This window comes from Lepidochelys kempii, chromosome 2, assembly GCF_965140265.1.
Source record: "Lepidochelys kempii isolate rLepKem1 chromosome 2, rLepKem1.hap2, whole genome shotgun sequence".
Taxonomy (NCBI): Eukaryota; Metazoa; Chordata; order Testudines; family Cheloniidae; genus Lepidochelys; species Lepidochelys kempii.
Window position 1 is genome coordinate 207,214,370 of NC_133257.1, and position 13,845 is coordinate 207,228,214.

The 13,845-nt window shown below is 44.1% G+C and overlaps 1 protein-coding gene across 2 annotated transcripts; it reads right to left on the reverse strand.

Annotated features, from left to right (window-relative positions):
- Nucleotides 1–867: 867 nt before the first annotated feature.
- On the reverse strand, nt 868–4,427 carry EVX1 (even-skipped homeobox 1). 2 transcript variants are annotated; one of them, XM_073329528.1, is made up of 3 exons: nt 4,024–4,427; nt 2,244–2,508; nt 868–1,398 (listed from the first exon to the last, which is right to left on the reverse strand). In XM_073329528.1, exons 1-3 carry the CDS (start codon nt 4,425–4,427, stop codon nt 868–870), a joined length of 1,200 nt encoding a protein of 399 aa, XP_073185629.1. The 2 variants fall into 2 exon arrangements, with proteins under 2 accessions (XP_073185629.1, XP_073185630.1); XM_073329529.1 differs by having other exon boundaries at nt 2,244–2,497; nt 4,016–4,427.
- Nucleotides 4,428–13,845: the final 9,418 nt, after the last annotated feature.

Below are 13,845 nucleotides of genomic sequence, written 5' to 3' on the forward strand. Positions count from 1 at the left end.
AAGCCTCCTTACATATACATCACTTGCTAATTTCGTCAGTGTGTGCACATTTCAGCAACTGATAATAGGACATTGTTAGTTAAAGGACAAATAGCTCTGACCCACAAACTGACAGGATCTTTTTTTTTCTGCCAGTTTCCGTCTGTCTCTTAAAAATAAAAGTTGGGAGGAAGGAGGAGACGAAATATTGGATTTCTGCTAAAAAACGAAGGGTTTATATTACTGAGACAGGGAAAGAGGTAAAGAATGCAATTAAGCCAAGAAAGTAATGTACAATATGTCACTGTACTTTATGGCAAAAACAGTTTTCTTGATTCTAGAAATAACTGGATAATACTGTTGAGTTGCTATCTCGAAACCCTTTTAGTTGGTTGTTGAACAATCTGGTAAAGCATAAATCTTGACTTTGTATTATGCACACAAGACATTTTATTATCAGCAATTTTTCTTTCAAGTATTTCAGATTTTACTTTTCAGTCATATATAATTGGGCATAAAGATTTTGCTGTGGTTTGGAGAAGTTCTGCCCCTTGGTAGGTTATCTGGCCATAGAAAATAAAGTCCTAGTTCATTTCTATGGTATATTGTAGAAAGTAGTGTATATCAGTTTTTGCCTTCATAGTGCAGAAGCCTAAATTCCTCCTTAAGCAAACACATCACTAGTGGTTCCCCCCCCCCCCACTTCTTCTTCTTTCCTGTTTTATCTTGGAATGTAAATCCTTCAAAGACTGAGCTATTTTTAGTCTTTTCCCCCATAGGTGTCCACTTATGGGAGAGAACACGATTAAATAAACGTTGTATGTAAGTACTTTAACCTTATGGGAGCCCATGAAAGGGGCATATGATTTATAAACCTGAGATGCAGCTTTATCTTGTTAAAGGTACTTCTTCCCGCTGGTCCATGGATACTGAGGTTGCTTTGCTCAGCACCGAGGGTGTGAAAGTGAGAAAAGAGTCAGTCCTGGTTGTGGCTGAACAGGTAAAGTCTGATCCTGAAGGTCTCTGTGCCAGTCCATTGGACTGGCTGCTGTGGCAAGCCAAGCATGAACAAGGGCTGCCTCCAGCACTACTGAGTCCATGAGTTGGGGCAGGGTAAAGAGAAGGATGCCTGAATGCACAGAGCAGTTCTGGTCTAGGGTAAGGATGAGAGAGGACCCTAAAGGTGTCAAGTGGTCTCAGAGGGGTACTGAAAGGGGTGGCAGCAGAGGCCGAGGTGGCACCAATGCCCATGTGGGAGTAGTAAGGAAGGGGCAGGTGGGATGGGAAGGGGTAGGGAAGATTGCCAGTTGCCGCTGCATGACTCATCATGTACGTGTAAAAAGCCGGATCTGCTGGGTGAGGCCAGGTCATGGCCAAACGCTGCCTCTTGTCCTTCATCCTGCGGTTCTGGAACCAGACCTGGGAGAGACAGAGGAAAGAGAGAACGCTCTTAAAACCTGCACACGGTCGGGCAGGCAGAAAGGCCATGCCGGAAGGTGCATTTTGGACACAACTGTGTGTTCCGTCTGTTCTCGCCTCAGACTGCGAGACACACACACACAAAAGTCCTGGCTGGTACATTCGTTTCCCACAGTGAAAAGATTGGGTGCGGAGGTTGGTTTGTTGGCGAAGGAGAGCTAACCCACTATTTTAACTATATAGGTTAAACTGGCAAAATAAAAATATATCGTTCAAATAATGAGCTGTCATCAAGTAAAAGCTACAATTTGTCCATGTAAAAGTTGCTATAAATCTAGAGGGAGATCCAAAGTGGTGGCCTTTTTGTAGACACTTTTTTCTTTCTGACTTCAGAATTGCTCTCCTACTGTGCTTGCTGTGGAGTTCCACATACGCCAAACAAGTGTATCTACTGCCTAGAAGCACTGCATCCTTCACAGCATCTTGTGAACTCCCCTGGGGCATTTGCGGTTCAGTTTGTGTTTTATTTCACGTGGCAAACGGTTGAAACGTTTATGTTAAATGCTCATTATTTAAAATTTCCCAGAGTGTAAAGGGAACGAATTCTTAAAATCAGGGGAAAAGAAGAGTAAAAACACTTAGAGGCTGGCTGTCAGAGGCCGCGCTTGCCTGATCGCTGATAACTTGTCTTAAAAGCTACCGAGCGCTGCTTTTTGTGCAGAAGGTAGCAGGGCGCAGCCGGGAAATGTTTGTTCTACTGAAATCGCTTCCCAGCGTTTTGCAAGGAAGCCTGGCCGTTTAGATTTATATCGTGCTAATTGAAAACATGCCCAAGCGGTGTGTACCTTGATGGTGGTTTCTGGCAGATTTAAAGCAGCTGCCAGTTCACATCTTCTGGGCCTGGACACGTAGTTCTCCCGGTAGAATTCCTTCTCCAGCCGGGCTATCTGCTCGCGGGTGAAGGCGGTACGGTAGCGGCGCATCTGATCGCTGGCGTTGCAGGCCAGCGAACCCTGGGAGCCGCCGCTGCCTCCGCTGCCCTTGGGGGGCTCCCCCCCGCTGCTGGGGCTGCCACCGGCCAAAGCCTCCGAGCACGGCCCTGCACAGTGGAGGAGCCGAGAGCAGAGACACACGCGTGATACATAGACCGGGGGGGGTCGCCCCCCGCCCGCTTCCCCATCGATCCCCTGCTCCCGCTGCTGTTGCCCCCCTTCCTCCTCCCTCCAACACAGGACAGTATCCACAGCATCCTCAGTTCACAGACGCAGCCCTGCGGATGCTGGGGGCACTGACCCCCAGCTGCCTGGGCACATAGGGCGAAGGGAGTGGGGCATTTACTTGGTGTTTACTTTCTGGAAGTAAGGAAGTGTGAGCTCTCCAGCCCCCTCCTCGGATCCTACACGGGGTTCTTACTGGTTGCGGTGCTTCCTTTCCGCATTGTGTGCGGTAGGAGCTGAGCTCCTCAGCACCCAGTTTAAATATCAAGCTATGGCACCCCCCCTCCCCAATTGCGTGTTTTCTTTTTGTGGGTGTGGGTGTCCGTTCCCACTCCAGTCATCGGCACCGTACAGTGCAATAGCCATAGCCAACATCCCCGGCAGCAAACCAATGGCAAATGGCCTGGACGGAGACATGGCAGCAGGCAGAGCTCCTTCCTTACCGGGGGTGAGGGTGGAGATTTTGGGGACCCTTCCCTCAGAGTTAATATCCCCTCATGTTAAGTTTAAATAAAGCTCCTGGGCAAACTGAAAGGGAAACGACCGTCTTCTGTGCCCAGTCTCCCAACTTCTAGGGACAGAAAAGAAAAGGAGCTGATTTGTTTTTCTTGTGGGGTGGAAGGAGGGGAGAAGGGGGTGGGGTAGCAGAAGAAAAAGGCCTGGACGCTGCATTTGCTTTCAAATGCAGCCAGTTCTCATTGTGCCTGAGACCAAAGGCAATTAAATCATTGGGACCATTTCCGAGCTGGCGCCACCGGGACATGGAAGTGACAAGGTAATTTGGACCTTTAACCAACGTGCAAACAGGGACCTACTGCTGCAGCTTTGGCAGCCAGGAGTCTGCAGCGATTTTACGGTCTTTATGCCTGCTTCCGTGCTCATCCAAACACATTTCACCCTGCTCTCTGCCCGCAGTTACACAAATCGTTTGATCTTGCAAAGCCCAGGGAAGGTTGCTTTCAACCCTTGAAAAACGCACACAAAACGTTGGGGGGAGGGCGAAGGGAAAGAGGGGCTTCCTAGTGCATGCACTATGGAGGAAAAGGCTCGTAGACTGGGTGTGAATTAGAATAAAGTCTTGCTGCAGGAAAACTTGCAAAGGCAACGATATGTTTAAGTGAGGATGCGATTTCACTCACTCTGTTAAGTCATCAGGACTCTTCAGAGCCATATGCGCCTCTGGGTGCGTAACAGCCACATCTGCAAACCCTACTGTTCCATGCAGAACAAATGCACAAAAAGGAAACGAATTCGGGTACAAAACACCCCTACTCCTGGCCGGTCACTAAAACAAACTGAAGCCTAACAGATATTCCAGGCTCAAGGACACTAGTCACCCAGCTTGGCCGGCGCCCGAGCGCGGGGAAGGGAAGGGGGAAGCAAAGGGGAGTGGTGGGTACCTTTGCTGGGCTGGTACTCGGCGTTTCCCGTGGCGCAGTCCGGGGTGCAGCTCACCTCGATTTCCTCATAGAAATCCGACTCGGTGTCCGAGCTGCTCTGTTGCCCTTTGCTAGAGATGGGCTCCGAGGCGAGCTGCTGTCCGGCCGAGAGCAGAGCTGCTGCCGCCGCCGAGCGACTCTCCGGGACCGTCCCTGTCCCTGGCAGCACTTCCACCTCCTCCTCTCCTCGTCCCCTTTCTCGGGAGGATAAGGGGCCAGATCTCGGGCTCAGGCAACTCCGATGGATCATCTTGTCCTGCGGTTCTTGGACTGGGCTTCCCACTGCTTCTGACAAATTAGAGACTCTCTTGCCAACAAGAGTGCCAAGTTGACCTCCTTCCAGAAACATCACCATATCCTTTCTGGGTTCCATTGTGGTTTTCTTCCCCCCCAAAAATCCACGTTCCCCTCCCCCCCACCCCCCCGCGCCTCCCGCCCCAATCCTGCGCAACGCACAGCCCAGTGCAGCGGAGCCCGCGGTGAGATAGGGTGACCTTGTGATGCGAACGCTACACTGTGCTGTGCCGGCTCTGGGAGGGATCACCATTGCCCTCTTCTTTCTAAGCTGTCATCCTTAATGGTGCAATCGTCATTACAGTACCACCGGTGACGCCACACATTGATTGCTGGGGGATAAATAGAAACGTCTGCCACTGCAGAGATGAAAGGAAGAGCCGGAGCTAATGGCTGGTGGTGATGCACCAGGTGTAAGGGCTTGGGATGCGGAGGGAAGTGTGAAAAAGAGATGCATATGGAATTCAGCTGCAAAGAGACTGTAACATGCGGAAAGAGTTCCTCAGGGGGAAGCCTTGATAATGAAGTAACCTTTTGATTTTTCTTTTTTTTTTGAACCAGAACCCTGATCTAAAACTCACCAGAAGATCCATAGCTACATTGTAGAAGTGTGAAGATACATTCTCAAGCCTCTTCCTTCGATGCATTATGTAGTGCTTACAGCCAGCTTCCTTGTCACCGCACATAGGAGGTTTTAAGAATCCTTTGCAAAATCGAGGATGAGGAAACCTTTTTATTAATACTTTAGTGTATAGGTAGCCTTGGTCACTTGTTCCGTTTCAACATTTCTCCTTTGACAGCGTTTGCTTTGTGATTTTCATTGTTATCAAAAGGGTGTGTTAAATGCTAGAATTGGCGCTAATATAATTACTGCAGTTTTAAACTTCAAATACGATTATTGATGCGGTTTTCGTAATTGTAGATGTCCTAGATGTTTAGCACTTACCATTTGAATCTGCTTATTTCTTCTTCCACAGTTTCCATTTGCGAGATGATTTTTCTGCTGTTGGGTGGTTCCCCCCTTTATAATAAAATATTTTGCATACGATTCTATTTTTCGCAAGAAGGGAAAACGGCTACAAAAAAATAGTTGACAAGACGAGAAGCAGGCTCAACAAAATAGAAGTTATCAAATCCAGTCCTTATACAAAGTAACAGATGCTGTGAAATATAAATGGCAGGGGCCACCATTTATACAGTACTGATCAAAAATAAGGAACCCTATATAAAGATAGTGTATATCTGCATACAAGCAGTAGCATATGGAGTCTCTTAAGTGTATTTTTTATATTTACAACGAGCAGGGGAAGCAGCTAATCTATTTTAAAAAATATTTACTTAGACATGTAGTGTAAAGTAATTTTCACCATCTGTTGTAACTAGCTTGTCCTGTCTTTTCAAAATGTTATTGGTTAGTCATGTTACAGAAAATGTTCACCCAATTACCTTTCCAATCTGGTAGGGAATTTACTGGCATATTTGAGGTGACGTTGTTTTGATAGGAGAATAGGAAACATAAGGAAAGAAGCATTTTATATTTATTTACAGCCCTGTGAAGAAGGTTTATGATGATGATAGGGAAAAGAAACCAGGATTTACAATATTATCAGTATATAGATTAAAAATCTGTTCCACGTATAGGGATAAACATACTACTTTCTGGCAAATCAAATATTTTGATGAGGAGACAGTGACAAAACCACCCTCCGTGGTCTTAAATACTAAAATAATTTACGAAATGCACTAAATATGCCTCCAGATGAATGCGCGCACAAATTTGTAGCATGCAATTTTGATAATCTCCTGAAATGGTGAAAACTGAACACTAAATTTGTATTCTGTTCTCTTCCTTGCAAGTTTAGACAGCGTCTGGACCTGCACCCCTCCTAATGCTGGAAGAGGAATCAAATTGCAAGATTGGGCACCGGTGGGAAGTAAAATACTTTCTTCTCCGGAAGCTCCAGCAATGTGACGCGCACCCCCGGTATAATAGTGGTTGGACTGTTTTTAATGTTATCATTTTTAACCGTTGGCAGAGGGGGTACCATCTGGAGAGTGAGGGGAGGGGATTCGCAGCTGGGGAGCTGCACTCCAGTTCAACAGAGTTTGAGACTGAAGTTTATGAAAAATCAAGTCCCTTTGCTAATATAAAGTAACCAATGGGTAATGAGGGGGAAAACGCCCCAAACGATGAGACGGACAAAACTCCAGTTTGTCTTGTTCAATGCCAAATGTATGCAAGCTACTGTCGCCGGGGTGGAGGGGGGAGTCTTGAAGGTAAGATACAACATTAAAGTGTCTTGAACAAGCTGAAGTACTTAATCGGCTAAACTAGTCAGTACTGTCGGGGTACAAATCTGCTCAGATTCTGAGGGAAGGGTTGAGAAGCCCTTGGAAATAGGAACGGCTCCATTGACAGCTGTCTTTGCCTTAGTTGGTACTTTAGGGAATGCTTCCCAATCGCGTGAAGAAAATTACCACTGGGCTGCTTGGAAAATAACCCTTCTGAGAGAAATGTACATTGGGACTGCACTGTGTAACAGTTTACTGTGTCCCATTCGTCAAATGATTTTAATGAGGTCTGTTCTCCGACCCTTATACACATATAATTTTAGAATACATTTATTTATCTGTCTCCCCTTCTGAGTACCCCACTCCTGTCTCTCACTACCCCAGAAATCGCATCCTTCATGTGGATTGGTTTAGAGAGTTTGCCAATGCGTTATGCTGTCTGAATACCGCGGAAGATCAAACGTGGACCAAACCAATACTGAGCCGGACTCACACAGCATCAAAAATATCCCTTATTTGCTCTCACAAATTTAAAGGGATAAAGGGCCTGAATCTGTCTCTGTTCACATCGAAGGAAGTTTTGCCAGTGATTTAAATGGGAGCAGGATAGGGCCTTAAATAGGTCCTCTTTAGCTTCTAAACCCTGGTTGGATCGCCACAATGGATAATCCCTTTTAGGTCAACAATTCTGTGGTAGAACAGATCTCTGAAATTAACTCCCACCTGTTCCATTCTCACTTCTTTGCAAAACCCAACCTCCCACTGAAATGAATGGGAGATACGAGTGCGCAAGGAATAAATGCTGGACTTGGCTGGCTGTAGTCTGTCTAATGTTTACCACAGATCTGTCAAGACTCATTTGGAGGGACACTCCCTCATTTGAGATGAATTTTCAAGCAGTTTGGAAAGCATATCTCCCACGGTTTTGCTGCCTGTTTCTATGAGACATTTAAACCCTAACGTTTTATTCTTAAATCTCCCTCATACAGATGGTCACAGTCATGATGTAGTACTCACTTAAATTCAAAACGTTTAAAATCGATTCATTCCATCGTGTTTATAGCTTTCCTTGCTGATATATGGCTGAAGAGAGAGACCAAAGGGATGGCATTCAAAGGGTAATATGTCAACTCAACGTTTACCAATTCTAAAAAGCAAACGAAATGAACGGGATTCTTGTATGTCCACGAATAAGACCTGTAAATAGTAATGGAAAATGTATACGTTACTGCTAATGACACATATAAAACAGAAGATTCCCTTCGGACTAATCTGCTTGGGAAAGAATGTTTGATTAATCCACTTCCCACGAGCCAATATGGTGTCAAAATAACCTTTTAGTGATATTGTCTAATTTTTATTGTCATCTGAATCTATGATGATTTTTGGATTTCTCCAAATTATCCCTCCGCCTTGCCTCCTTTTAAAAACTGCTTTAAAACACATCTCTAAATTAGTAATCACTGAAGAAACTTATACCTAACTCAAGTGAATTAGCAAAACAGAAAGCCTATTTTTAAAATGTTAATGGGTGGTGTTAACAATAATGGTGTAATTATCACTGTTTTATTAAGGCTATTTTTTATGACACTGTTAGAGGTGAAAGCTTTGGAGAGAAGGAAATAGGGGCTTTATTCTTTAACTCTTAGGGTGTAAAGACAAGATGATAGAATAAAAGCAAATAACATACAGGTGGGAATAAGGATAAGAGCATATAAGTGGTATGTGTGTATATGGGCATATGTATATTCTGTGTTCTGCTTAGCAAGCAGAAAACGAATCCCACCATGTATATGGAAGGCTTATTCCTTTGTTCCTCATTTTTACCTGTTGGATACCGGAAGCAGTGCTTCCCTGACACTTCAGAAAGCAACTGAAGAAGTCTTACCTGTTTGCTCGAGCAATAATAAGGTAGGGCCCGATCCTGCTCCCATTAAACTCAGTGGGAGTCCCGCCATTTACTTCCAATGGAGCTGGATCGGGGCCATTACTTACTAGAGTGAGTGAAGTGTACAGGATTTTACCCTTAAAATATCATTTCTCCTGTCGTATTTAAACACGTAAAACTTCAGAATCTTTTTATGTGGAAATAGGTGGTAAAACTAGACACGCACCCTAAACTAACAGATTTGAAGGTATTTATCCTGCTAAACTGATTCATTACAGGGACAGACACCACGCGCTAGATTTTTTTTTTGACTCGACAAATATTGATTCAGAAGCCCGAGTTCCTAGGCTTTGTTCTCATTCTTTTCAAGCTTATACAGAAAGTCGAACTGGAAAACTAACAACACTTTTGTGCATATTTCAATGGTTTTTGTGGCAACTGATTATACTTATTTAACAGGCGCTCTTACCCGTGTATCTTTGTAAAACCGCTACAGAAAGTACTTGTGGTGGATGTATTTATTCACCTGAATTTCTCAAACAAATGGAAACTGGTATTCAAAGGGGTTTAATGGTGTGTCAGTACCTAATTATTAAAGTTGACTGAATGAGAATTCTTTAAGGCAAATGTAATCCTACTAATAATAGAAATATTTAATAATGAGATTAACAAATAGCTTATCATCGTTTTGGGCTTACTATTTTATTTTAAAAGTTTCAACAGTGACTATTGTTTTGATTAAATTCTCGTGCAGATGTTAAGTGTGGTCTTTTCTCTTTGAATTTTTCCCCTTGAAGAATAAAACGACTGGAATTAATTTGGAAGGAAAAATAGTTCCAGATATGTTTCACGATTCAATTTTATGAAAGTCAGTGTCATGTTTTATTAAAACAAAATGACTGTTCTCAAAATGTGGCGATGAGCATCTAAGTGTAGCATTTTTCTGTTCAGTAAAATGCGGTGAATCATGTAATTAACTGACCTAGAGACTTTTAAGTCCATAGAGTATATTTCATTCCACGCGGACAATGCACAACAAAATAAATAGCTTCCATACATTTACATGCTGATCGTATCAGATGTGCATACATATTAATTCACATAAAGTCTACACGGCGCCATATTTTGCGAACGAATGGCCCCCTGCTCTTTCTAGGGATGAAATGACTGGAATAAAAAGCGTTTGACACCAGGCACATGCACTGAAGTGAGCTGTAGCTCACGAAAGCTTATGCTCAAATAAATTGGTTAGTCTCTAAGGTGCCACAAGTACTCCTTTTCTTTTTGTAAAATAATTATATATGGATTAGGTTTGTAGCAGCATCCTTTTAAGTTCTTTCGAGTCTCTAGTTTCACGTATCTAATTACGCTTGTCAGGCATGATCCCGCTCTTCTTGGGTCAGATTCTGATACTCATGTTGGGTAGTGTCTTATTATACAAATGGTCTTATTGAAGTTAGTGGGACGAGTTGTTGAGCAAAACATGGTTCAGCATGAGGGTATCAGAATTTGGCCCACTGAACTCAATGTGAATTTTTCATTGACTTCAGTAGCACCAAATCGGCCCCTTTGTCCCCAACACCTGCTATGAGATTTTTGGGCTTGATCCTTCATTCTTTATTCACTTGAATAAGCCCCAGTGAAGATTGCTATTTAAGTTATTGAGTAAGGAATACAGGCTGAGGCAATTCTGCCCTAGGTCCTGCAGGGAGACTTGGTCAAATGCTTCACGCCAGCACATCTGAACCCAGGATAGATAAGCAGCCCCCGCTGGAGGCCCCAATCAGACTGCACAATCCTGCTGTTTGTTTCAGTGAAAGGGAGTTTAAGCCTCTGATTTGAAAAGGAGCAGGCTCGGACGCAGTATACACACCCTCCTGTAGGCTTTGGGGAAATTGTTATCTCAGTTATGCGCAAAAAAGGGGCTCTGTGGTGTTTCCACGCAAAATGTGATTAAAAACCTTCTATCATTAAAGGAATCCCGAAGACAATTTCCAATTATGCAATACAGGTTAGTGTACCCTAGAAAGAGAGAGACTTGTCCCAAAGTGATCCTTGTTAATATACTTCTCTCTTCTACCCCTGTCAGATATGCACTCCTCTCCCCAACTCCCAAAAGAGGGGGGAAAAAACTCACACAGGAAATTCAGGCACACATGTTTAAGGGGATCAGTTTGGACTCTAGGGCTAATGTCCCCAATATCAAGTAATTGTAATAACATGATCATATTTCTGCATTCACATATAACAGTCCCAGCGACATTGTTGCATAGGTTTTATTCAGTCTAATTATTTTGACTACAGGTGTTTGAGGCATTCCTGCCACCTGATCCCTTTGCATAGCTCACATCAATAAGGAGAAAAGGTAAACATAGGCTATACAGCTATAACATTTCTGGAAAAGTATGAGGCCTTTTATGCTTGACTAACAACCTTCAATACTGGCTAATGGTAAGGAGATACTAATGCCAAATTAACCATCAGCCATTTGCACTTCTGCAAAGTTGGATGTAAAAGGCTGCCAGAGCAAAATGGTAGCATTCGACAAGAATCTGGGACAGGTGCAGGACAGAGGAGAATCAGGCCATGAGCCTGGTTATAAAAAGGAGACTAATAGTAAAATTAAGCTGAGCACATGTGGCTTTTTTTGGGGGGGGACTCCTTCCTTCCCCAAAGCTCATATCTAGAGATGTTAGGCTGTAGTATCTAAAGAGCGTAAGACTAAGGACCTTATCCTGGAGTCCCCAATGAGCAAACAACAAATCGCCAGTTTCTTATGACAGAAAATATGCTTCTGCAAGAGCACATTGTGTTCAGCATGGATGGCGAAATAATCTTGTTGCACTCTGAGATTAAGAATAAAGTACAGATACCAATGAAAAGAACGCAATTGTACCAAGGCAGTGTGAATTGTCTCAAGAATACAAATCTGTGGGTTAATAAAGGGCCAGATCATTCAGACTGCCCAATTTTTAATCAGGGAAACAACCCATCGACTTGACTGAGAGAGGACTGCTATATTTGGCCCTATACATGTTGTTTCTTAATTTGAAATGGTCTCAATATTTATTTACTTAGAGATTCCCATAGGCCATAGACCTTCCCCAAAATAATTCCTAGCACATATTGTTTAGAGAAACACCCAAACTTGATTTTAAAATTGTCGTTGGTGGAGAACAACACAATTTGTTGTATTCCCCTTTTTATTTTTTTTATTCCATTTCCCAGGCCTTTAAATAGTGAGATGGACAAAGGAGCCAGAGGGAGAGCATAAAGTGTCATAGAATAGATATTCATTTTGTTAGCCAACCTGAGCTAACTATTTGGATCATATGTAATAGAGATGCAGAATTTCAATCTTAAAGGTGACTGCATTTCTTCCCTACCTGTCCATAATCATTCTTTAGTTAGTTAAGGGCTGAGAGGCTCAGGGGAAAGACACTTGTAAGCCTCTGATATTTACTCGTACTCTTATAAATGCTTAAAATCAATATTGTTTATTAGAGAGGACCTCCGTAGTGCAGAGATAAGAGAAGAGAAAAAACTGAGAGAATTTACCTCATTCAAAAGAGGAAGTCTTAATAAGAGCCTTCCATTCAGTTTATAGTAGTCATCTAAATATACCGCTGTATAGCAATTTCACATGTTCTTCCTACATCAGGGCCTGCCCCCATATTCCTTGATATCAGTGGGAGTTTTGGCTGAGCAAGGACTTCATCTCGGGCCCTTCATAGTGTAAAAATGAGTCGAACTTACCCATATTTTTCTCAGCTTCAGCAAATAAATTGGGGGCAAAAGAGATGTACAGATAAAGTAAAGCTCCGCTTATGTTTGTCTACCATGCTCAGCAAAACATTGTTTTTCTACCTCATTATTCAACACATCACGCCAACTCGCTCTTCTCCAAAGTAGCTGAAACCAACATTCTAATAAATTGTGTGGGATCCAATGAAGAATGCGTACAACCATAGTGTGGATTTTCAGGAAATCTGTCATTCAAAATGACATCCGTTGGAAATAGGAAATTATTACTGCATCTCAGCTACTTCAAAGGAAAAAATTGAATCGAGTACTTTATTTGAATTGGCTGTTCCGTTGTTTTAAAAGGTATGTGAGAACAGACTTGTTAATATAGCTCTACGCTGCTCAGGGGGTTTGTATTTGTGAGAGACAGGAGGAATCGACTGCACATGCCCGGGAACACAGCAAGAGAAACGCATAGAGCTGCTTTTCAGCAAGGAAAGCAAAAACACAAGCACAACCTTTTCACACGAAGCTGAAGCAGGTATTTATTATTCGCTGTAGACAGAACACGGCTAAGGGGGAGGGGGGGAGGAGGAAGAGAAAATAAGGACAATAGAAGGATCCGCAAATCAGGAGTTGTAGCTGCTGACCCAACCCCAGGGCTGCTTAGTGGGGTTTTGCCATTCATACGTTTTGACTGCTGCGTGGAGGTCTCCTCTCTCAAGTTATGCTCCACCGGAGCTCGTTGAGAACAGAGTAGGACTGGGCTTCCAGTCCAGGGTCATAGACGAAACCCGTACATTCAGTGAGACGTCTCTCTCTTCTTAGCGGCGATGCTCAAAGCGGCAGCACAACGCATCCAGCACCAACAAAGAATGCAAGGGGTCGGAGGGGGGAGGAAACCAAAGCATCACTGATTCAAAGTCTTTGCGAGGCTCACTGGCACTAGAAGGGGGGCTAGAGGTGGCTGCTCTGCTTCAGATCCCCATTCTGCTCAGCGCATAGCCAGCGCTGGGCGCTCCCCCAGGCTGCAGCCGGGTGTTCCTACCAAAGCATCTCACCTCCCTCCAGCCCAGCGGCCCGTTGCAGTGATCGCAAAGGCCTTGCACAAACTGCTGTCTTCTTGCGCCCCCCACTGCTGACGGGCCGCAGACATGAAAGGAGCCAGCTAGTCAGCCCTACGCGTGTGCTGGAGAGAATCGGTGCAGGCCACACAGGCGGCGGCTGCAGTGATGGATATCCCTGCTTTGCTTTTCCTGAAGTTGTTTTCTTCTGCCCATGCTGCGAGAAGATGGGGGGTAGGTCCCCACCCCAACTTGCTAGCGGAAGAAGAGAAGGTATGCTGCTGTTACAGGAGATTCAGAGAAAAGGTACAGCCCAGGGTGGACCCTGAAGGTTCCCAAACCCGCCGGGTGTGTAGGGGACCGGGACACCCCCGCTGACCGATTCCGTTTGATCTGTAGACGTGTTAGATTGGCTAGTATTGTTTTGTCCTTCCGTGCGACTTTGGAGCCAAGAATATTCTGAAAGATCTGAATTAAAACTGCTCAAAGCACGTAAGATGAAAAAGAAG